This window comes from Oryctolagus cuniculus, chromosome 20, assembly GCF_051225735.1.
Source record: "Oryctolagus cuniculus isolate XC-2025 breed Fujian yellow rabbit chromosome 20, ASM5122573v1, whole genome shotgun sequence".
Taxonomy (NCBI): domain Eukaryota; kingdom Metazoa; phylum Chordata; class Mammalia; order Lagomorpha; family Leporidae; genus Oryctolagus; species Oryctolagus cuniculus.
Genome location: NC_142886.1, coordinates 31,053,859 through 31,077,468, shown reverse-complemented (window position 1 = coordinate 31,077,468; position 23,610 = coordinate 31,053,859). Strand labels below are relative to the sequence as shown.

Sequence of the window (23,610 nt, the reverse complement as noted above, 5' to 3'; positions counted from 1 at the left end):
CCTTAAAATCCAGTAGACAATTCTTAAAATATATGAAATTTGATATTTTTCAGAATGAATGTATTTTCCTTATATGTATGTATTGGGTACTTATTTAAATATGCAGAAAATGCAGATAATTTACATGGATCTTGAGTGTACTCGAAATATAGGTAGTTCTTAGAATAGCTTAGACTGTTGTAAGGCCTTTTATCATATATGGTCATATTTTCAAAACTTTTCTTCTATTGTGCATGATAATGTGGTATCAAAATGCATATAAATGGAACTTTTAAAATAAAGTAACAGAAAATAAATAGGTGAGAGAGACAGTTTTTCAGGTACCTTGAGGGAGTTATTTTAGTTTATTATTTATCTCTGATTTTTCTGATATCTAAGATGAGGGATACATTGGATTACATGCTCATCTTAAAGGGACAGTAAAAACTCTTTAAAAGAACCAAGCTTATTTTGAAAACTGTACTCAAGAAGAATGTATTATATAGATCTTCAAGTAATATAACAAAGAGTGTTTCTAATTACTGTTGTAGACACTAATAATAGCCAAAAGTTGTAACAGTTTGTCAGATACTGTTCAAGTTTTTAGGTATTTTATTATTTAATTCTCAAGTAGATATTCTCATCCAACTTGAAAAACAAAACTCGGGATTTTATTCCTTAGTAGAAAGACCAGGGCTTCATTATGACTTTAATAGTCCAGAGGCTTTTTTTTTTCCCCCGGGATCCTTCTTTGGTAAAAGTATTAAAATTTTTGAACATATTAGTATGAAGATATATATTATCTATGCTAAGTGTATTTTTATATATTCATTGTTAAATCCATTTTTTCTTCTGAATTTAAATAAAACAGTACAATTTTATTTGGTGTAGATACTGTCCTTACTGTGTCCTCTAGAGAAATTTAACCCTGGTTGTAACAGTCTATGTGGATGAAAGAGCATTTGGAGGATCTGACTTCAGTGGAGAAAGGGAGACACTGAGGTCAGGGTTTCCTTTGAAAGTGGTGGTGGCCAGGTGAATCGTGGTGGGCGGAGCTATTCCTGTAGGAAGAACACTGTTTGTGACAGGCTGAAGTGCAAAGACCCTGCCTGGAACATGATAAGATAAGGAAGTTAAAGTATAAGCAAAAAGGATAGATTTGTCTAATTCTATATACTGAATAAATTTAATAAAATATTCTCTGCTATTAGAGACTAAATTTTCTGGTAATTAGTGTACCTTCCGTAGCACCAAACTTTAATTAATGACTGAATTCTTAAATATTTGATGTGATTCTTCTTAATTGTTGATGACATTGGGATTGAGAATGATTTAGATGCCAGATGTGGTTGCAAATACAATTATATACTTGTCATGAAATGTAAAAGGAAAATATTTTTAAATAGAGGATGATAACATATTATATATAAAGCCTATATTGCCTGAACTATGAAACACCCATTTAAGCTCTTGGGAAACTTCCTTAATTTATTAATTTTAATGTTTCCTGAGAGCATTCAGTACCTATTCTTACACTTATGATATAAAAGAATGACTACATTATCCCACTTCCTTGTGCACTACAGTTACTGATTTTACAAAGTCTTCCTTGTTTTTTTCTCACATAGTTATTCCTCTCTCCTAATAGGATGTATGCCTTTGTGTGAATTATAAAAAATATATATGTATATTTATACTACGTTTGTGTGTATTTGAATGGTGAAATGTCAAAGTTTGTGGAAAGTGAAATTAAAAGATAAGTTTATTTTGGTGCAAGAAAGTTTTGAAATCCTTGCATACTTTTTTTATAATATGCTATTTGCATGAAATTTGGAAGACCCATTGTATTAATGAATTTCAAGGATTTTTTTTTTGCACCAAAATAAACTTACCTTTTAATTTCACTTTCTGTGAACTATTTTAAAGTACACTTGTATATTGCAGGGAATTGTTTATTATGTGATGGAGGTTGGGAATTCCCAAGATTCAGAAAGCAGTAAATGGAAAACCCAAGGGAGCTGATAGTATAGTTCCGGTCCAAGTTCAAAGGCCTGAGAGAACCAGGACTGGTAATGGTGTCAACTTTCAGCCTGAGTTCCAGTTTGAAGGCAGGATATTGATGCCCCGGCTTGAAGATAGTCAGAAAGAGCAAATTCTTTACTCAGCATTTTTTCACCATGCGTGCTTTCCGTGATTTTGTGAGGCCCACTCATACTGGGGAGGGCAGTCTGTTATAGTTAGTCTGCTGATTCCAGTGTTGTTTCATCTAGACATATCCTCACAGGCACATCCAAAATAATGCTTAATTGAATGAATATCTCTGGCCCATTAGGTTGACACATAAAATTAACCATTACATCACCTCTGTCTTATTTAGCTCTTTATTACTTCGTACCTACACGGATTGCAGAAGCTTCTTAATTGCAAGATCATCTTAACCTGTAGGCCCTGCCTTCCTCTGGACTGGTCTTCACCCCTGTGACTGCTAGAGCCCAAGACCGATGACTTTCCCAGGCAGCGCACTCCTGTGGGTGTTTTCAAGGTCACTCTGTTTCCTAGGCTCCAGTTAACTGGTTCTTAACCGTTTCTCTGCTGTTTAATAAAGTATTTGGTAAGAGTTGACATGTTAAAGTAGTATCCTTGAATATGCTCAAATTAACACACAAAGGACATAATTCAAACTTTGGTTTTATATTTTTTAATTTTTTTGTAATAGATTACCTGTAACACACCCACAATTGACTTCTAGCTAACAGTGTTTTATTAGACAAACCAAACCAAGCACACATACACACTACAACACATTGCTGTTCTAATCAGTTCTGCAAGATGAATCTTCATTACAGCTTTGTTTCCTTGACTTCCTGGCTCAGAAACCTTGAGTGATTTTCCTACACCTGAACAAATAATGTTCATGGTGTTAGAAGGAACTTCATCATGTTTTGCCCTGTTTTCCTATGTAAATTGTACCCTTTTAAAAAAATCATACTTTCTAGTGGAAATTTTTCCTTTTACTACTCTATTGGTATTAAAACTTTTGATTATAATCACATAAACTTTCTGCAAGTATCTATTGCTGTTTCCTCTAGATATTTGCACATACGTATTTTATATTGGGTTTAATACCTTGTTTTTATAGATTCTTATTTTGCTGTTATATCTGGAACCAAGCTTTATACTCAAATACAAATTTTCATTATAAACATACTTAAACATATTTAATAGCTGTATGGGTGGGTGTATGGAAAGTTCACAGTTGTATGGATGGATAGGATAGAGGGATAAATGTGTAGTACAGATTTAGCCTATTACCTCTTTTTCCCATCTATTATGGTATCTTCAGCAAAAGTTTCATTTCCTTTTTGCCTCCACGTGAGACACCTCGCCCTGTTCTGCCAGGTAAAGAGAAACATAAGTAGTGATCCATTCTTATTTCTCCCTCAAGTCAAAAGACCAAATATGAATTATTGGACAAAAGCTCTGAATTATCCCAACAAATTATTCTGATAATATACTTTATTAGTTTAGCTGTTTTCACTTTGTCTTTTGAAATGAGGATACCTGATAGTAAGAGATTCCTTCTCCTATTTATCTTTTCAAAGTAAAGTCCTTTAAATTCTCTCTACTAGCATTTGGAGAGACTTAATACAAATATCCTCCCTCCTAGATCTGATAAGCAGTTCATCGCATTAATCATGAGACTATAGATTTGCTTTTTTTCCTATTGAAACTTATTGATCTTGGATTGTGGGTATTTAAAATAGAGGATAGCAATGTAAACCTTGAAAAAGTTGCTAATTACAAGTGATGTTAAATTTTTTTGTTCACCTGTTCACTTTTTCTCCTTGAGGGAAGGAAGTAGCGCAATATTTCTCGAGGGCTTGGAAATATGCAGATTTTCTATGAATTGTCTCACTTAATCTTTTTTTTTAAAGATTAATTTATTTGGAAGTCCAAGTTACACAGAGAGAAGGAGAGGCAGAGAGAGAGGGAGAGAGAGGTCTTCCATCTGCTGGTTCATTCCCCAGTTGGCTGTAATGGCCAGAGCTGCGCTGATCTGAAGTCAGGAGCCAGGAGTTTCCTCCAAGTCTTCCACATGGGTGCAGGGGCCCAAGGACATGGGCCATTTTCTACTGCTTTCCCAAGCCATAGCAGAGAGCTGGATTGGAAGAGGAGCAGCCGGGACTCGAACCAGCACCCATATGGAATGCCAGAACTGCAGGTGGTGGCTTTACCCTCTACACCACAGTGCGGGCCCCTATCTCACTTAATCTTTAAACAACTTTGTGAGAGTGTTAATCCCACTTTATAGTTGTGGTAGCTGAGGCTGAGAGGTAAGAGGTATAACTTATTTCTGCAAGATTAGAAAGTGATTTCTTGATGGGAAATGGTTTTATGAAACTCAAACTTGTGTACATTTATCACCTAACTGAGTCATTTTGGCTGTCATATGATTAAACCAGAAGAAATGCTTATTCAGAAAGAAAAATTTTATCGTTAGATATTAACTCATATTTTTGGTAAGTGCTGTAGTAATTTTTGTGGTAATATTTATTTATTTTTACTTATTTGGGGGGGGGGAGATTTGACCCACTACATCACTCCCTAAATGCTTGCAATTGGCCCAGCAGAGCCAAATTGAAGCTAGAAGCTAGGAACTCAATCCAGATCTCTCACATTGTTAGCAAGCATCCAACTACTTGAACCATCACCTATTAATTCCCAAGGTACACATCAACAGGATGCTGGACTTGAGAGCCAAGTTGTATCTGTAACTCAGACACTTCTGGGATGAGGGTGTCTTAACCCCTAGACCAAATGCTTGGCCTCCTAGACTGTTTCTAATATTTTCTTTCATGTTGTTTTAGTATCTGATAGTATACTAATTTCTTGAATAATTCACTGGAAAATAAGTCTGAAGACCCAGTTAATGAAGTAATTCTAATGTTTTGGTATACAACCTTTTTCTACCATTAACAGGAAACTAAGAGCATGCCTGTTCTCATAAATACCTTCACCATGAAAATATTAACTACCTCCTAATCAGTTACCCAATTACCTTTCTGTTGTGTTCTTAAAATTCAGACTGATTGGGGCCAGCGTTGTAGTGTAGTGTGTAAAGCCATCACTTGATGTGTCGGCATCACGTTTGGGCACTCATTCATGTCCTGGCTGCCCCACTTTCAGTTCAGCTCCCTGCTGGTGGCCTGGAAAAGCAGCAGATGATGGCCCAAGTACTTGGGCCCCTGCCATCCATCTGAGAGACCGAGATAATCTCCTGGCTCTTGGCTTTGGCCTGGCCTAGTCCCATCCATTATGACCATCTTGGGGGTGAACCAGTGGATGTAAGATATCTCTCAGTCTTTCTCTTTTTGTCTCTCCCTCTCTCTCTCTGTCTATCTTTTAATATAAGTAGAGCTTTAAAAAAATTGATGCTGATTAACACTGTAGTTTTTAGGACTACCAATTAGATTGCATAGTCATGTACATAAACTCCATGCAACAGCTATGAGATTTTTTTTTAAAGTTTATAGAAAATGTATAATGAAAAAACTACTCATGGATTTCAAACCTTTTTTTATACAAAAATGAACTAATTCCATTTTCCATTAACTTTATGAATTCCTTTGTATTTTCAAGAACTTTTCAGTCTGTAACTTACACTTTTGTGGTTATGAGAAATATGGCTCTCTGAAAAGCTTTCAAAGGTTATTGGGGTCAGAATACGTATATCTGATTTTATGTTTCATAGTTTCTTCTTCGTTTTCACCTTTAAAACAGTCATATCTCCCACTAGGACTTCAACTATGTCTGACAATATTATAGCAGTTGCCCTAAGGTTAACATCTCTCTCTACCTTCTTGTGTTCCAAGTGTAGAATAATCCAACGTACTTTAACAGAGAAACACTTTGATCTTGGGCAAAGAGATCTGAAATACAGCTGGGACCTAAGAATTCTTTGAAACTGTGAGGCTACGAGAAACTAAAATGTCTATGGCAGTTGGAAGGATTCCTTTCTCCTTTCTTCAAATGTATTTGGAAGGGGAGACATCTTATATGGAATAATTTAGTAGGAAGGAAATACTAATTATTAAGAATAAAGAAGTTCTCTTATTTTTTCTTAGTCTGAAATGGTAAATTGTTACTTCAGTATGGGACCACTCTTGCTTTTCAGGTGTTATGAGATTGCCTATTTAATGGATATACTCCAATAAGGTATCTGTCTCTTGTTCTTCAATATCAAGGAGGCCTCTGTTGGGTACTTTTTAATATTTGCCTCATTGTTCATGCTGAGGTTAAGATCATTTTAAGGATAGTACAAGGAAGAGAAAATGACTACTGGTGTAATATGTCTCCTGAGATACTCCCTGAACACACCAGTCCTCATAGTATTTCACTAAATCAGTTTATTGTAATGGTGTTTGGTGAGGGAGGAGAGGAGATGCAAATGCAGTTTCATGAACGATCTATTTTTAAGCAAAGATTTTTCATGTAAATTTAGTTTGAAGATATATTTGAAGAACCATACAGGAAAAATAAAAGTATCTTTTTCTTCCAAAGTAAAATCAGCCCATCTTGGGACTGGAATGGAACCTGCTATAAGCATTCAAGAGTAATCAAGAACACAAGTTATGTGCTCTCAGTGATGGGTTTAATTGACAGGAAACAGAATTCACTTGAAGATTCTTTGGCTTAATGTTGGTGGCAGCGTATGCCCAAAATTACAGTTGAAAGACAATAAAAGTAACTACTTAATATGCAGTTAAATTCCAGTTTGAAAATGCAACCAGATCCTAGTATATTTATACTGTTCTGGAATAATTATATGTGCATATACATTTATTATGATTTTCTATACAAATCTAAAAATTACCATGTTTTGTCCTTTTAATTCAGAGAGAAATAAACTCAACTATTAAGAGAGAGAATAAAGCTTTAGTTAAATACATTGGGAGTTCATAATTAATAACTTTGAATATTTTTCTGCCACAGGTATGAATTCAGTATTAATGCTTTTACCACTGTTTGCAAAGAAATACATACCTGTGTGTTTTTTCCTCCTCTGTTTTCTGATCTGTGGAGCAATCATTTAAAATGTATTTTCTGGCAAATGGTTGCTTAAAAATTTGTTCTTTCCACCCCCAAGTAGCTGCCTCTGACACCTGGAATGAACCAGGATGGATGTCTGTATTTCCTGCTGAGGCTTCTGTACACAGGAATTTTATATTTACTTATTGATTTTATTTTCATTTTACTGTAAATTGACCTGTATTTCATCTTATTCTAAAATGCCTTGCTGCTTAACTTCTATGACTCCCCTCCACACACACATACCCAGGTTGGACTATAATCTTATTTTTGTGTAAATCCTGGTGTAAGGTTGGTGTTGGACAAGACATAAATGTTATTTGACTTCAGGTACGTGTCTCCATGTAAGCCAATCTGAACTCCTTCACAGAGGCATTGCATGGATTCTTTCAATCTCCATACCTCCATAACCATGTTCATGACTAAGCTTCTCATTACTTTTCCACAGCTTTAGTTCCATTCTAATGTCTAGTTTATTTTTCATTTGCAATTTTATGCAGCTTTTTGTCAAGTGAATTTTCTTCCAGGAACACCACGAAGTGTACTCTCCCTGCTTTGAAAATTTCTAGTTCTCAAATATTTTATTTGCCTTCCTTCTTCTTGGTTTTAAGTCTATTTTTCTTTTATAGTTGAGTAGTAATTAATCTATACTCATTTCTTTCTTGCTTATTCTCTTTGTAATATCCATTTATTCATATTCCTACCTGGACAAAAGCTTTAATGAGATCCATGGCCATATAAAACACATTTGGCTGTATGGTTTACTTTTTTTTTTTTCCTCAGGTTCATTTTGTGCCATTGAAAGTACTTGTCTTGCTCAGGCAGTCTGTGGGCAAGCCAAAAGTAACTCATTACCTCTGAGGACTTATTCGTGTTTTTGGAGTGTGTGATGTTCCATTGAATTCTATATGTGAAAGAGATACACTGTTTGCTCTTAGGTAATTTAAAGTTCTAATTCAGGTTAGATAAAGATTTATACAAAAATTTACCTATAGAGCTGTGAAAATTATTATACAGTGTGACCATATGTTTTACGTAAGGGCAGTGGAATGGCTATAGTTCTTTGTGTAATTGTTTGTTTGTTTGTTTGTTTTTTTGGTGTTTTTTTTTTAAATGCAGATTTGTTCCTTGCAAAATAACCTCTGAAGGAATCTTTCCTTCTGTCTCTTGAGATTATGAAATGCTATAAATGCCCTGAGGGAATATATATTGTAGGTTATAGGAGCCCTCATGAAGATAACATTTCCTTTGTGCTTTGTGGTAGTAGGAAGTTTCTCTACCAATGAAATGTTGTAACCTCCCATGTGCCTTGGTGAAATCAGATTCATCTGGGGTGTATTGGTAATAGAAGATAGGTGAAGCATATTGGTTTCTGAACCTCAGGGGAAAAAGGAGGCGCCTCCATTTGGGGGGATTTGGAAATTATGTGAGAAAATAGGAGCTGTGTGGTGGTTGCCTACAAGAAGAATCTTAAAGGAGAATCTTAAAGAATCTTATTTTTATGTTTCTGGATAGTACCTCATTTTACTTCTTTTCCTTTCTTATTCCAGGGGATGCAATGGAATAAGTGAATGGTTAGAGCGTTTACTGAGGAAGAGTTGTTTTGGGGAATAACAAGCCTTTTCAGATCTCTTTTGCCCTATTCAGTTTCTAAGAGAGTTGCAAACGTATCTGAACCATACCAATATCTGACCATTCCATTTAATTATTTGAAATTAATATCATTTAAGATTTTCTGTTCTTTTTTTCTGCATATTTTCTCCAGAAGATTTTCCTCTGAGGTTTTAGCTTTGTGAGTTACATATTCTCTGACTAATATGAAGTTCTTGTATCAAATTTCAGCATGTTATAATTCTTGGAATCAGAACATTTCCTGCTTGTACATTGAATTTTCATCAATTGTGGGTCATTCTTGATGGGTATAATTTGAAATAAGGGGACTTGTGTTCTGGAATAGATAATAGTGGTAAAGGAGGCGTAAATTTTCTGTACTAAGAAGCCTTGGAAAAATAAGAATGAGGTAAGCTAAAGTTAAGAATTGCATTCCAATGGCCAAGAGACAAAACTAACCAAGCAACAAAACCCCTATTGGTGTGTAATAGAGGCAGGTGGAAGCAGAATTTAATAACAGGTGCCTTAAGTATTTTTGTCTTCAGAAACTGACGTACAGTAGGTGCTTAATAAATAGTTGTTAAGTAAAGTAATGAGGGTAAACAAGGAGGATAGGGGAGTTAAAGTACACAGTCATAAAGGATGATCGCATGGGGAGCAGTCTTGGGTGGATGTGGGGTGAAGGCATTAAGCTTCTCAGTGCACTTTTTTTTTAATTTATAAGTATCCTATTGAAATTTTAGGAAGAGTTTCTGAACTTTTGGTTGAAATTAAATGGTATATCAAAGTCAGTTGTAAGGCCTCACTGTTAACCACAAATATGTAAAATGTCATTCAGTATCTTTTTTCATGATGTGTCTTTATTGTTAATGTGAATATAAAATATTTTACATTATTTATGGGTTAATTTTGGATCTTTAACTTTTTCTGTATAATCGTAAATTTTTTTTTCATTTTCGATTCTCTTTATATACAGAAGATCAGTTTAGCATACATTAAGTAAAGATTTCAACAGTTTGCTCCCACACAGAAACATAAAGTGAAAAATACTGTTTGAGTACTAGTTATAGCATTAAATCTCAATGTACAGCACACTAAGGACAAAGATCCTACATGAGGAGTAAGTGCACAGTGACTCCTGTTGTTGACTTAACAAATTGACATGTAAATTTTATGAGTAAAAGGTAGCCTCTTTTTTGATTTAGATACCTGACACTAGTGATTAGAGTTGATGATAAAGGAATTAAGTTGTTTAAAATTATTCCAGGTGGCCTTGTTGCCTACTTTGAGCAGTGGTCGGCCTCTCCACATAGAACTCTGGAGTGGGAGATTCAGAATCCAATCTCTTCTCCCTCCCCCTCCTGGTTACAAATCACTTGAAATTTATAAGTTAATGGAACTTTGCTTGAGTGAGATTTTTTTGATCTTCAGCTACATTTTTCAGCTTTGTGAAGAACCTAGCATCAAATGCAATGGCAAGCAATGTTACCAACAAGACAGATCCTCACTCCATGAACTCCTGTGTATTCATTGGGAATCTCAACACTCTTGTGGTCAAGAAGTCTGATGTAGAGGCAATCTTCTCGAAGCATGGCAAAACTGTGGGCTGCTCTGTCCACAAGGGTTTTGCCTTTGTTCAGTGTGTTAATGAGAGAAATGCCTGAGCTGTAGTAGCAGGAGAGGATGGCAGAATGATTGCTGGCCAGCCAGGTGTTAGATATGAATCTGGCTGCAGAGCCAAAAGTGAACTGAGGAAAAGCAGGTGTGAAACGAACTGCAGCGGAGATGTACGGCTCCTCTTTTGACTTGGACTATGGCTTTCAACGGGATTATTATGACAGGATGTACAGCTACCCAGCACGCGTTCCTCCTCCTCCTCCTCCTCCTATTCCCCGGGCTGTAGTGCCCTCCAAACGCCAGCGTGTATCAGGAAACACCTCAAGAAGGGGAAAAGTGGTTTCAATTCGAAGAGTGGACAGCGAGGATCTTCTTCCAAGTCTGGAAAGTTGGAAGGAGATGACCTCCAGGCCATTAAGAAGGAGTTGACCCACATGAAACAAAAAGTGGATTCTCTGCAGGAAAGCCTGGAATAAATTGAAAAGGAGCAGAGCAAACAAGGAGTAGAGATGAAGAATGGTAAGTCAGAAGAGGAGCAGAGCTGCAGCTCCCTGAAGAAAGAGGAGACTAGAAGATGGAGTCTGAGGGGGGTGCAGATGACTCTGCTGAGGAGGGGACCTACTGGATGATGATGATGATAATGAAGATGGGGGATGACCAGCTGGAGTTGACCAAGGATGATGAAAAAGAGGCTGAGGAAGGAGAGGATGACTCTTCAGCACATAGTGGGGTTTAGGAATCTTATCCCATGATTTCTTTACCTAGGCGCTTGTCTAAGATCAACATTTTCACCAGATCCTCTCCCCTGGTATCTTCAGCACGTGCTCACTGTTCGCCCCATCCTTGTCCTTCCCATGTTCATTAATTCCTATTGCCCTGCGCCTAGTCCCATTTTCACTTCCTTTGATGCTCCTAGTAGTTTTGTTAAGTCTTGCCCTGTAATTTTTGCTTTTAATTTTGATACCTCTTTATGATTTAGCAATAAAAAGGATGTATGGTTTTTTTCAGCTGTCTCCAAAATAATCTCTTGTTAATGCAGGGAGTACAGTTCTTCCCATTCATGAGCTCAGTAGTTGCTTCCCTAACTGCAAAAGCCATCTCATTTAGTTGAGTAGCATCTGCAAGCGGCGAGCGGCTTTGAGTTAGAAGTATGTGCTGCTCCACATACAGTGCTGTGTGGGGCTGTTCAACACAACTGTAACAATGTATTTTTGTGAATGAGAGTTGGCATGTCAGATGCATCATCTAGAAAAAAAAGTAGTGTAATAGTCTTAATATTTGTTTTCTAAAGTTGATACTGTGGGTTATTTTTGTGAACAGCCTGATGTTGTGACCTTTTTCTCAAAATAAACAAGTCCTTATTAAACCAGGAATTTGGAGAAAAAAATAAAATTATTCCAAATTATCTGTCCTTATAATGTATACATGTTGAGTTATATGTATGCATTATTAAGTATTGGCTTGCTTGTGGAACACAACAGTTTTATTCTGTGTCTGAAGTGTCATTGTCACATAATACACCACAGTGTTGGATTGATAAATGGATACATGGATGAGTGAATTAGTTTTCATCTTTGCAAATGGAAAAGTAGACTGGGGGTTAAATAGTACCAAATGAACAAAAGATGTTACTAAGTAGCAACCTTCTTAAGTTATGAACACATGATTCTTGGAACTTAGAGGTTATAAGGAGATAAAACAATAGATTTGAAACTGACAGGAGCACATCACAGTACCAGTCATGGTATCCAATCTCCATAAAAGTTGTTCAGGCTTTTTATGATATTCAATTATTAAGTGCAGATAACCATTTTTGTGTTCAAATTGTTCTGTTTTCTGCAAGCTAACTTCAACTCCTTTGCGTTCTGTATTATGATGATGGATGGTGTTTCATTCCATTACTGTTTGGCAAAACTTCCCAGAACACTGTGTAAGATTTCAGCAATAGCTTCCAGTTAGCTCTTCGTCTGTTCTCAAGTGACCTGGCAGTCTTGCCCCTCTCTGTGAAGTGGGCTTTGTATGGTCTCCCAATGCCTCAGCCAATTAAGGCCTTAAAATTAGGCTTTGAGGAACCCTGCCCATGCTTCCAGGAACATAATAGTGCCACTTTTCATTGAAGGAGATGAGAAGTGTTTAAGTTTGGCCAACGAACAAAGCAAGGACAAAAACAAGTGCTAAAATCATAATTAGCCCTGTATATTTTAATGCAAAAAGGGTATCAGTTTTTGGACACTATTTCATTATTATGCTCGATTTCCCTCCATAATTTATGGATCAAAGTTTTTTTCACTTCTTATAGGGGCAATTAAGTTAGGTAGTAAGACAGTTTGAAAATCCTAGATTTAAGCATGGATTAAAACAGTTCTGTTGTCTCAAGCCTGAAAAAGATTCTAGCATCTGAGTTCTTCAAAGGGTCTTTCTATGATTTGAGTAAGAGGAAAAGCAGGTTTGATCCTGATTCATGACATTTGTGTGAGTTTCACACATTCTTTAAAATTATCATTGTCAGATAGTGGATACCTTAATTTCTTTTTGTAGTAGTTTGACTCATGTTCCCTTCAAGGATTGACAAAATCTTTTGCTCACCTTACCAATATTGTTTGTACTGTTTAGAAGGAATATGACCTGTCTATTGCCAAATGATGGAATGATTTCCTTTTCCTCCTTCTCTCTTCTCTCTTTTTGCTTGTTAGTTGGGAACCCAGTAAAAATGGCAAGGGTGATATTCCTGTTTCAGTAACTAAAGTATTTGAAAGTGAAAACATTCAAATATGTGTTTCATATAGGAAATTTCTCTTTCATAACTATTAAATATTTCATGTAGCTCATTATTTTCCGTGCTTGAACTGACAATGGACAATATTAACACACATGTATGTGACATGTTTGTTTCACAAATGTGTGTGACATGTTTTGTGTGTATATATATGTATTTTGTACACCAAAGAGTAAATACTATATAATCTTATGTTGATTACACTCTTAGAATGTGGTTCTAGCGTATTTTGTGAGTTTCTGGAATCACTTCAGTGTTCAAGAACCAGTGACACAAAATAATTAGTATGATTTTCTTTTTTTAAAAAGAGATTTATTTTATTTATTTGAAAGGCAAAGTGACAGAGAGAGAAGGGGAGACAGAAAGAAAGAGGTCATCCATTTGCTGTTTCATTTCTCAAATGGCTGGGCCATTGCGAGGCAACGAGCTGAGAACTTCATTCGAGTCTCCCACAGGATAACAGGAGCCCAAGTACTTGAGGCATTTTCCTCTGCTTTCCCAGGCAAATTAGCAGGGAGCTATAATGGAAGCAGAACAGCCAGGATGCAAAATGGCACTCAATATGGTATACTGTTACTGCTGGTAGTACCTTAACTTGCTGTGCCACAACATGTGCCCCACTAGATAGTTTTCAAAAGAATCATAATGGGAGACACTAAAGTGAGCTACATGTATAATTTTAAATTTTCTTATAGCCACACTATAAAAGATGAAAAATCTGAAGTTAGTTTAATATATTTATATAACCTATCAAATCCTAAGTTCACCTCAACCTGTAATCAATATGAAAATTTATTGTAATATTTTACATTCTTTTTCCTTAATGAGCCTTCAAACTCTACTGTATCTTAGCCTTTTATTCAATTCCAACCAAGCATATTTCATATACTCACGAGCCATGCATGCTCATGGACTGGATCTTTTCTATTGGCCATCATTCTGTCCTATCATTCTTTTCATGGGAGAATCATCTGTAATTTGATTGCAGAATTGTTGAGAACTCTTGAGGAGGTCCAAGATATTGAATGTAAACTGAACCTTATATATTCATTCTATTTATGAAAAGTGTACTTTACATCTAAAAATTACTTACAATCATCTCACAAAATAGATGGTTTATAGCCACAGTATAATATATAAGAATCTAATCAAAGATATATGATTATGAATTGAGTAGTTTCTTTCACTTTTCTGATTTTCTATATATTTTTTAAAGTAGAGAATAACACATTTATCCACCTGGATAGTGGATAAAGATAATTTGGGAAACTCAGAGGGAAGAACATTTCAAGCGCATTTATTTACCTTTGTATCTATATTTTGTCTGTGACGTGTATTTTATGGCAGAGAACTTGGATATTTGAAGTTCCTTCTTTGGAGTACACAGGTTTTTGGTTATAGTATAGAGGGATATTTTGATCAGCTCAAGGTTATTTTTCATTCACACTGTGTTGTTTATATTGCTCATTGCTTAGGCACTTTGTTTTCATTGCCTAGAGTAAGGTGTTTGATTCACATTGTATTTTTTTAAAGTTTAGCATCTCCTAATGATTTTAGAAGAATTTTTATTAGCTACACAAGAAGTAAATGAAAATGGACCTATTATTTCCTTGGAGCCTACTATATTCAAAGCATTGTGTTAGACACATTAACAATTTTCCGGACTATCCTTCACTTCAGATAGATATTTTTATTCCTGACTTAGTAGTTTGGAAGTTGAAATTCATAGAGCTAAAGGAACAAAGCTATAGCTTCCTGGGTAATGAGGAAGAGAGTTGTTCATGGAATGTAGTGTGGCTGGATGTGCACAATATGACTCTGATCCTTACTCACCTTAAACTATGGCCTCTTGCTGACATTCACCACTTAGTAGCTTAGGATAGTTCCCAATCCTTTAGTACCCCGTGTACTTAGGAAAAATAAGTCAAGTTCTTTTCTTTTTTTTTTTTCAGAGAAACCTTTTATTTAACGAGTACAGATTTCATAAGTACAACTTTAAGAATATAGTGATTCTTCCCACCCTACCTGCCCCCCACCCCCACTCTCACCCTACTTACTCCTCCCTCTCCCATTCCCAGTCCCATAATACATAAAAAAAAAAAAAAACCACACCTGTTCCTTGACAGTTAAGACAAGTGCTATTCAAGTCCTTGCTTCTCCAAGTGTCAATTTCACTTCTACAGATTTCCTTTTAGGTGTGCTAATACTTATCACAGATCAGGGAGAACATATGGTATTTGTTCCTTTGGGACAGGATTGTTTCCCTAAGTATGATGATTTGAAGATTTATCCCTTTTGTTGCAAATGGCTGGATTTCATTTTTTTTTACTGCTGTGTAGTATTCCATAGTGTACATATCCCATACTTTCTTTTTATCCAGTCTTCTATGGCCCCCTGTTCATTCAGGAGCATGTTGTTCAGTCTCCATGTGTTTGTATACGTTCTGGAGTTGTTGGTTTCTGGCTTCACTGCATTGTGGTCCAAGAATCTGTATTGGTATGATTTCAAATTTTTTTTTTTTTGTATTTGCTGAGGCTTGTTTTATGGCCTAACATGTGCTCAATCCTAGAGCAGTTTCCATGCACTGGTGAGAACCATTTTGATTCATCAACTGTAGGATGAAAAGTTCTATAGATACCTATTGGGTTCATTTGGTCTATAGTGTTGATTAACTTTGCTCTATCCATGCTGATTTTCTATCTGGTTGATCTGTCAGTTGCTGAATGTGGGGTGTTGAAATCCTCCATTAGTATTGTGTTAGAGTCTATGTCTCCCCTTAGATCCCTTAATATTTCTTTTAAATAGCAAGGTACCCTGTAATTAGTTATATATACATTTATAATAGTTAAATCTTCCTCTTGAATTGATCCTTTAAACATTACATAGTGCTCTTCTTTGTCTTTTAACAGTTTTTGTGTTAAAGTGTATTTTGTCTGATATTAGGATAGTTAAACCAGCTCTATTTTGGTTTCTGTTAGCATGGAGTATCTTTTTCCATCCTTTTACTTTCAAACTCTGTGCATCTTTGTTGGGAAGATATGTTTCTTGTAGGCAGCAAATTGACAAGTTTTGTTTTGTAATCCATTTGGCCAGTCTATGTTTTTTAACTGGAGAGTTGAGTCCATTTATATTCAAGGTGACTATTGATGAGTTACGACTTTGCCCTGCCATTTTTCCATACATATTCCTATCTTTTACTTTGGATTCCTTTGCTTTTTTCTTTGGAGATTTCCTTCCTTTACCTTCTTCCATAGTGATGACCATGTTTCTATGTTTCTTTGTGCAGCACATCCTTAAGCATCTTCTGCAGGGCTGGATGGGTGGTGACAAATTCTTTCAGTTTCTGTTCATCATGAGAGGTCTTTATTCACCTTTGATCATAAATGAGAGCTTTGCAGGGTATAGTATTCTGGGTTGAAAGTTCTTTTCTTTTAAGACTTGAACTATATCTCACCAGTCTCTTCTAGCCTGTATGGTTTCTGATGATAAGTCTGCTGTGAGTCTAATTGGAGAGCCTCTGAAAGTATGCTGGCATTTCTCTCATGTACATTTTAGAATCTTCTCTTTATATTTTACTGTGCAGAGTTTGATTAATGTGCTATGGTGAAGATATTGTGTGGTCATGTCTGTTAAGGGTTCTATATGCTCCCTGTACTTGCATGTCCCTTTCTTTCTCCAAATTGGGGAAATTTTCTGTTATTATTTCACTAAAAAGGCCTTCTCCTTTCTTCCTTTCCACACCTTCAGGAACTCCTATAACCCGTATATTGGGTCATTTGATAGTAACCTGTAGGTTCCTAACAGTGTTTTTTAAAAAGTTTTCTAATTTCTTCTTCTTGTGTTTGGTCTGACTGTGTAATTTCCTGTGCTTTGTCTTCTATGTCAGGTATTCTTTTTTCTGCTTCGCTGATTCTGTTGTTAAGGCTTTCCACAGTATTTTTTTATTTGTTTTATTGAGTTCTTTATTGACAAGATTTCATTTTGATTTGTCTTTAAGATCTCAATTTTGTGGGTGAAAATTTCTTTCATGTCATATATGGTTTTCATTAGTTTGTTCATTTGCTTCTAATTACTTCTAAGTAATCCTATGATGAATTTTTTGAATTCCATTTCTGACATTTCTTCAATCTCATCATCTTCACAATCTAGTATTGTGTTCTTTTTTGTGGGTGTCATATTGTCTTCCTTATTCTTGTTTCTTGAATTGATGCATTTGTTATTTGTGGAGATACTCATTGGTTTCCTTTTTTTTTTTGCTGTGTGGCTTTTATCTTTAGACTATTTGTGAGTGGATTAATGGAGTGTCTGCTTTCAGTGAATATCTAGAGGCCTGTGTTGGGTGTGGCCAGGTAGCTCTGTTCAGTGCTCCAGGGTGAAGGATGTGTCTGAGGTGACACACCTAGGTTTGGCATGGTAAATCTCCTTTTTTTTTTTTTTTTTATTTTTATCTTGCCTGTTGGTGTAGACTCAGCTGAGTTCCTCTCCTTGAAGGAGATCAGTGCCTGGATGCTAGCCCTGGTGAGTATACTATTTGTCCACTCTGCCCCAAAGACCACACGAAGAATCTGTGCAGTCCTCAGTATATAGATTCCCCAGCAGTGTCCCTCACTGGTAACCAGGGAGCCCTGATCGTGTGGAGATTCCCACACAACTGCCCAATGTCCTGCCACACCCTGAGTCCTTCCACGCAGCCTCAATATTATTCACAGTCCTGGGTCACAAGCCTCCCACAGTCCCAAGTGCCTATCCCCCTATCCTCCCCACCAGACTCAGGAGTATTTGCTTGGCTGGTTGCTTGGCCTGGACACAAGCTGGTGCAGCTGTTACATAAGTCCAAAATGGCACCTGCTCTCTGTCAGCTTGTTACAGGATACCTTTGCTGGGTGATCAGCGAGAGAGAAGTCGTGCCCCTTTGTTTTTTCTCCTCTAGTTTGGTGGGTACACTGTACCTCACAAGGCTCCAAGCCAGATCTCTCTAGGCTCTTCCTGCAGCTTTTTCACCAGTGTCTTGTGCTGCTGCAGTCTAGAACCTCACTCCAACGCTGCTGCAGAGGCTCTTGGCTGCTGGGGTCCTAAGTTGTGTGTGTCCTTGCCCTCCATGTAGGTCCCCTGTGTCCCTCCAATTTGTGTAGTGTTTCCTCTGCTGTTTTTTCCCTAACTCTTCTCTGAGACTTCACTTTTTCCACTTTTTTAAAAAAATCTTTTCCTAGACTTGAGCAGCAAGCTCCCTCCCTACGTTCATGTTCTTTTCTATGATTCACAACATCCCTCTGGATTTAGCTCTTTACTACTCTCTGGTTTCATCCGTGTCCCTTCTTAACTTGAGCATGAAGTTTTAGACACACCTTGATGCTGGTCTTCCTTTTGTTCTCCACTTATATGCCAAACTGATTACTGCTTCATGACCTTCATACCTATTTTACCTCTACCTTCTGCTTCCGTAATCCCCTGCACATGACTTTGTGCTCCTCCTCTTTGGGGTCTCAGTTTAAATGTCACCTCAGAGAAACTGCTGTATCACCCTGAGTTGGTCCTTTCTTGTGTTCCCATCATTGCAACCTTAATATTAATTTACTCCTGAATGTTGTCATTGTATTTGCATATAAACTCATGTATTTACTTATAAGTTGTCTGTCTTTTCCATTAGACTGTAAATCCCTTAAGGCCAGTGACCCTTGCTGTGGTGGAGTCATAGTAAATATTTGTTGAAAACATTTATTTGTTTTTAATGTCTGTATCGCCACAACTGCCCCCTAAAATCTTCCTGACTTTATCTTCTCACTCATCTGTTTCATCTGCTAATGTTGCCCATTTGTACTAGATGCTAATTGTTGTGACTTTCCAGTTCTGTCTCTTTTTTTCTTCTCAATAACGTTTCCTTGTTCACGTGATCAATTATGTAACCTGGTCTGATCTGGCCTGGTCCCTCACTCCTCCTCACCTCAGGGACTGCTCTGAGAATTGTGTTCCAGTCAAGGCTATTCTGAATTCCTCTTGACTGAAAATTTCAAACTCAGTGTAAAAGAGAGAATCTCTCTTTACATCTTGGTCACAGGACTGAAATGATACATAGCATGTTGTCAGAGGCCATATCCCATGTAGAAAGAGGAAACCATCTGTGATAGTGGAGAAATCAGCACACACTCAGAAGGCAACAAGGATGTGTGCAAGCAATCCATTGCTGATGCCCAGCCCTTGCTCCTATTTCTCTTTGTTTATGCCTGTGCCTTACTTGATTGCATGCCTCATGTCTTTCCTTCCTCTTTGGCTTTAATTAGTGGGACTTGGCTCTCCCTCCTTTATAAGTTGAGTCTTGGCAGATTTGTGCTCTTGACCACATTGTAGGCTGTGCAGAGTGGGGACTTTCAGGGTTCATTTTGTTTTCCTTTTCTAAATTAAAAGAGAGTTCTTGGTATCACTGCAAGATTGTGTTAAACTAAGTTTGTCATTTGGAAAGGTTGGTTCTGCTTTTTCTTGAACTGGATGTTCTGTGTTTAGAATTCTCATTCTTAATCCTTCAACTTCTTTCTTTTTAATGAGATTTTTAGAAGGGATTTATTTGAAAGGCAGAATGACAGAGAGAAGGGATGGAGGGAAAGAAGAAGGGAGTTATAGGGGGAGAGAGAGAAGGAGAAAGATAACACTCTTCCATCCATTGGTTCAACTCCTTAAATAGCCATAACAGCTGCGGCTGGGTCAGACTGAAGCCAGGGGCCCAGAACTCCACCCAGTTCTCCCATGTGGGTGGCAGGGTCCTAGGTACTTAGATCATCTTCTGTTTGTTCCCCAGGCACATTAGCAGGGAGCTGAATCAGAAATGGTATAGTCAGGACTTGAGCTGATGGTCTGATATGGGATTCCAGTGTCATAAGCTGAGGTTTAACTCACTGAGCCACCGTGCTGCCCTCTATCCCTTCAATTTCTGAAAATATTGAGAGGTAAAATTCTTATTTGTATTGTGTATATAATATGAAATGATTACTTACATGTTAGCCATATCATTGTATTGCCCATATTATTGTCTTTTTTGCTGCCATATATTTATTGAGTCTATTGGGTTCATCATTGAAACTAGTTGTCTACAGTTTTAAAAAAAATATTTATGTGAAAGAGTTAGAGAGAGGGACACACACACACACACACACACACACACAGATCTGCTGTCAGCTGTTTCACTTCCTTGATGTCCCCAACAGCCAGGGTTGGGCCAGACTGAAACCAGGAGCTAGGATCTTCACCCATGTTTCTCAAGTGTGTTGGCAGGGGTCCAAACACATGGACACATGTTGCTTTTCCCAGGCCATCAGCAGGGAGCTGGATGAATAGTGGAGCAGCTGGGATACGAACTGGTAGCCATATGGGATGCCACTGTTGAAGGCACTGTCTTTACCTGTTACACCACAACACTTTCCCTACATTTTTTTTTTTGATTCAGCACATTTTTAGTAGTATTTAGAAGCAGTTATTATGTAACTTTCCTTCTGTTAGAAACAAGAAGGTGATATAGTACCAACTAATGTGAAATCATTTCTATACTAGAGTTAATGAGTTTGCTTTGATAATTTGTGTAGACTTTAATTTATGCTAGTAAAGTCGTTGCTACTGATTATGTAAGACTCGGTGATATTATTCCAGCCTGATTCGTACCCTCAACTACATTGAAGAGAAATAGGTTCACCATCTTATTAAATTACATGGAAATGATGAAGACTCTAAGAAGGTGCATATGAAATAACTTACTAAGCTACATAATGATCCCTTTAGCCTACAAGACACTCTGGCAAAAAAAAAAAAAAAAAAAAAAAGACCTAAATGAAAGATCTCCGCGAGTGAGATCCCAGTGGATAGAACAGGTCATCAAAGAAGGAGGTACCTTTCTCTGAAGGGAGGAGAGAACTTCTACTTTGACTACGACCTTGTCTAAATATGATCAGAGTCGGTGAACTCGAAAGGCTTCCATAGCCTTGGCAACTCATGACAAGAGCCTAGGGTGATTACTGACGCCATAAACATGAGTGTCAATTTGTTAAGTCAACAACAGGAGTCACTGTGCACTTACTCCCCATGTAGGATCTCTGTCCTTAATGTGCTGTACATTGTGATTTAATGCTATAACCAGTACTCAAACAGTATTTTTCACTTTGTGTTTCTGTGTGGGTGCAAACTGTTGAAACCTTTACTTAATATATGCTAAACTGATCTTCTGTGTATAAAGAGAATTGAAAATGAATCTTGATGTGAATGGAAGGGGAGAGGGAGCGGGAAAGGGGAGGGTTGCGGGTGGGAGGGAAGTTATGGCGGGGGGAAGCCATTGTAATCCATAAGCTGTACTTTGGAAATTTATATTCATTAAATAAAAGTTAAAAAAATTTTTAAAAAGCCTAATATTCTGATGCTGCTAGTAGCACAAAACAGTTGTTTTGGAAGAATCCGGGGCCTTGAGTTTTCTTTGATCATGCTGTGATGTTAAGGGTATACTCTGAGGTTTTCTTTTTTTTCGAAAATCAACCATTTACTTTAAAAATAGTTTTTAATTAATTTTCAAAATATATAAATTAAAATATGTTTTATTTATATTTTTAAAATATATGAACTTTCTTGGGGATGGTACCCTGTCACAGAAGTCACTGTTCTCCATTTCTGATGCTCATAACAGACATTACTAAGTTTTTCAGGGTCAGATACACCTTCAGCGTCCCCCTCCAGTCACTCACCCAGGGAGCTGTGCCAGCTGATTTGAATTGACCCTTGAAGTAAAATTTAGTTAATCTCTGTAGGAAATGAGCTTTAAATGTTAAAGCCTTCTCTCTGAATTGGAAGTAATGGCACTTCTTGCTTTGAGCGTTTTATTCTTAGTATTTTTATATATCCTTTATAATATCTGAATTGCAATTCTTCCTGTCACTGTGCAAGGCACAAGTATCATTGAAAGTGAGTCTTGGCCTTTAGGCGCTTGCGAATTTTGTGAACCACTATGACATACAAAATTTGACTCTTTTGCAATTAACCTTGCCTTTCTTAAGGTATTTTGTTTCCTGTCTCATTGATGACATAACAAAGAAACCAATCAAAAATGGGGAAAAGGTCTAAATAGTTCTCCTAAGCAGATATAAAGTGGCTAATGAGCATATTCATAAAATAGTTCTGTTATCTGTACTTCTAAACTGTATTCCAAATCTGTCTCATTGAGTACTCTTGGTTCTAATTCATTTTCTTGTCTGGACAGTGTTACAGTGGCCTCCTAGCTAGCTGGACTCCTTGTATCCACTCTTACATTCATGCTATCGTTTAATTCATCTGCTTGCCATAGTGATTATCTTTGGCTGGTGGTGATATACAGTAGTACCCACTTACTTGTAGTTAGGCTTTCTGTGGTTTTAGTTATGGTCAAAAATATTAAGTAAAAAATTCCAAAAATAAACGATCCATAAATTTTAAATAACTTGTACTGATCATATTATTATAAATAGTTATTTTATTGTTAGTGATTGTTCTCTTTCTGTGCTTAATTTATAAATTAAAATTTGTCATAGGCAAGGATGTATAGGAAAAAAGTAGCACACACAGTATAGGATTCAGTACTAGCTGTGGCTTTAGGCATCTACTGAATGTTTTAGAATGTACACTCTGCAGATAAGGATAATGCTACTATGCATAATATTAATGCTAATAAAATAATGGTTAACACATATTTCATAATTTACTGTGCCAAGTACTATTCCGTGTACTAAAGTGTTAACTTATTTTGTCCTTACCACAGCTATGTGAGCTATTACTAACCCTATTTCGCAGATAAATAAATGGGTACAAAGATGTTAAATAATTGACTCAGATCACACCATATGTGAATGTCGCATAAAAAGATCAAGGCATCCCCTGTAAAGTTTCCAGTGACTTCCTCTCACTTCTTTGTCCCTTTCTTAACGATTTCCCTTCAGTCAGTCTTACTTTTCTTTGTATCATTTGTACTTGTTCCTTCTGTTTGAAAACCTTTTCACCTGGAATATTCCTTCTTTCTGTCATTCTTAGCTTCAGTGTCAGAGCAGCTTTCTTCAGTAACTCCAACTTGCTTCTGCGTTTTCATGAATTTTCATTGCATTTATCAATGTTTAAAATTATCTTACTTAAAACTTTCTAAGTGTCTTTGCTTTCATCCCATACTTTAATAGGGCAATGTTTGATGAAGAGTAAGAGCTCAAGAAAATTTGTGGTTACCGATTGATTGAGTTACTGGAGGGAAATACGGCATTGCGTATAAGATCATTGATTTTAAAAAACTGAATCATCTGTGTATAGAGTTAGGGTTTTTTTTTTCTTCAACAATATAACTTTCTGTGTGTGCCTAAAATTTTTTGACACTTTGGTTAAATAGGTAACTGCTGTTTCACAGTGAAACCAATAAAAAAGTATATTTTTATAATCTATTATAATAGTCTAAAGAGTATTTTTGTGCTTGTCAGATTTCATTACAATTACTTTAAAGAAAACTAAGTTATATGATATATTTGATACCTTTCCAAGTGTCATGTTGGTTTTTA

At 36.6% G+C, this 23,610-nt stretch overlaps 1 protein-coding gene and 1 pseudogene across 19 annotated transcripts in view; both read left to right on the top strand.

Annotated features, from left to right (window-relative positions):
- CEP128 (centrosomal protein 128) overlaps positions 1 to 23,610 on the top strand; it is a 478,907-nt gene that overhangs the window by 248,756 nt on the left and 206,541 nt on the right. The window contains exon 19 of one of the 19 annotated variants that reach the window (XM_008271964.5): positions 2,357 to 2,504. The exons of the other annotated variants lie outside the window; for them this stretch is intronic. Coding sequence (XP_008270186.3) covers positions 2,357 to 2,400 — 44 coding nt within the window. The 3' untranslated portion in view covers positions 2,401 to 2,504. Of the gene's footprint in view, positions 1 to 2,356; positions 2,505 to 23,610 lie in introns of those variants that run through there. 19 annotated transcript variants of the gene reach the window in all.
- Positions 9,953 to 11,688, top strand: LOC149120126 (heterogeneous nuclear ribonucleoprotein C pseudogene; annotated as a pseudogene).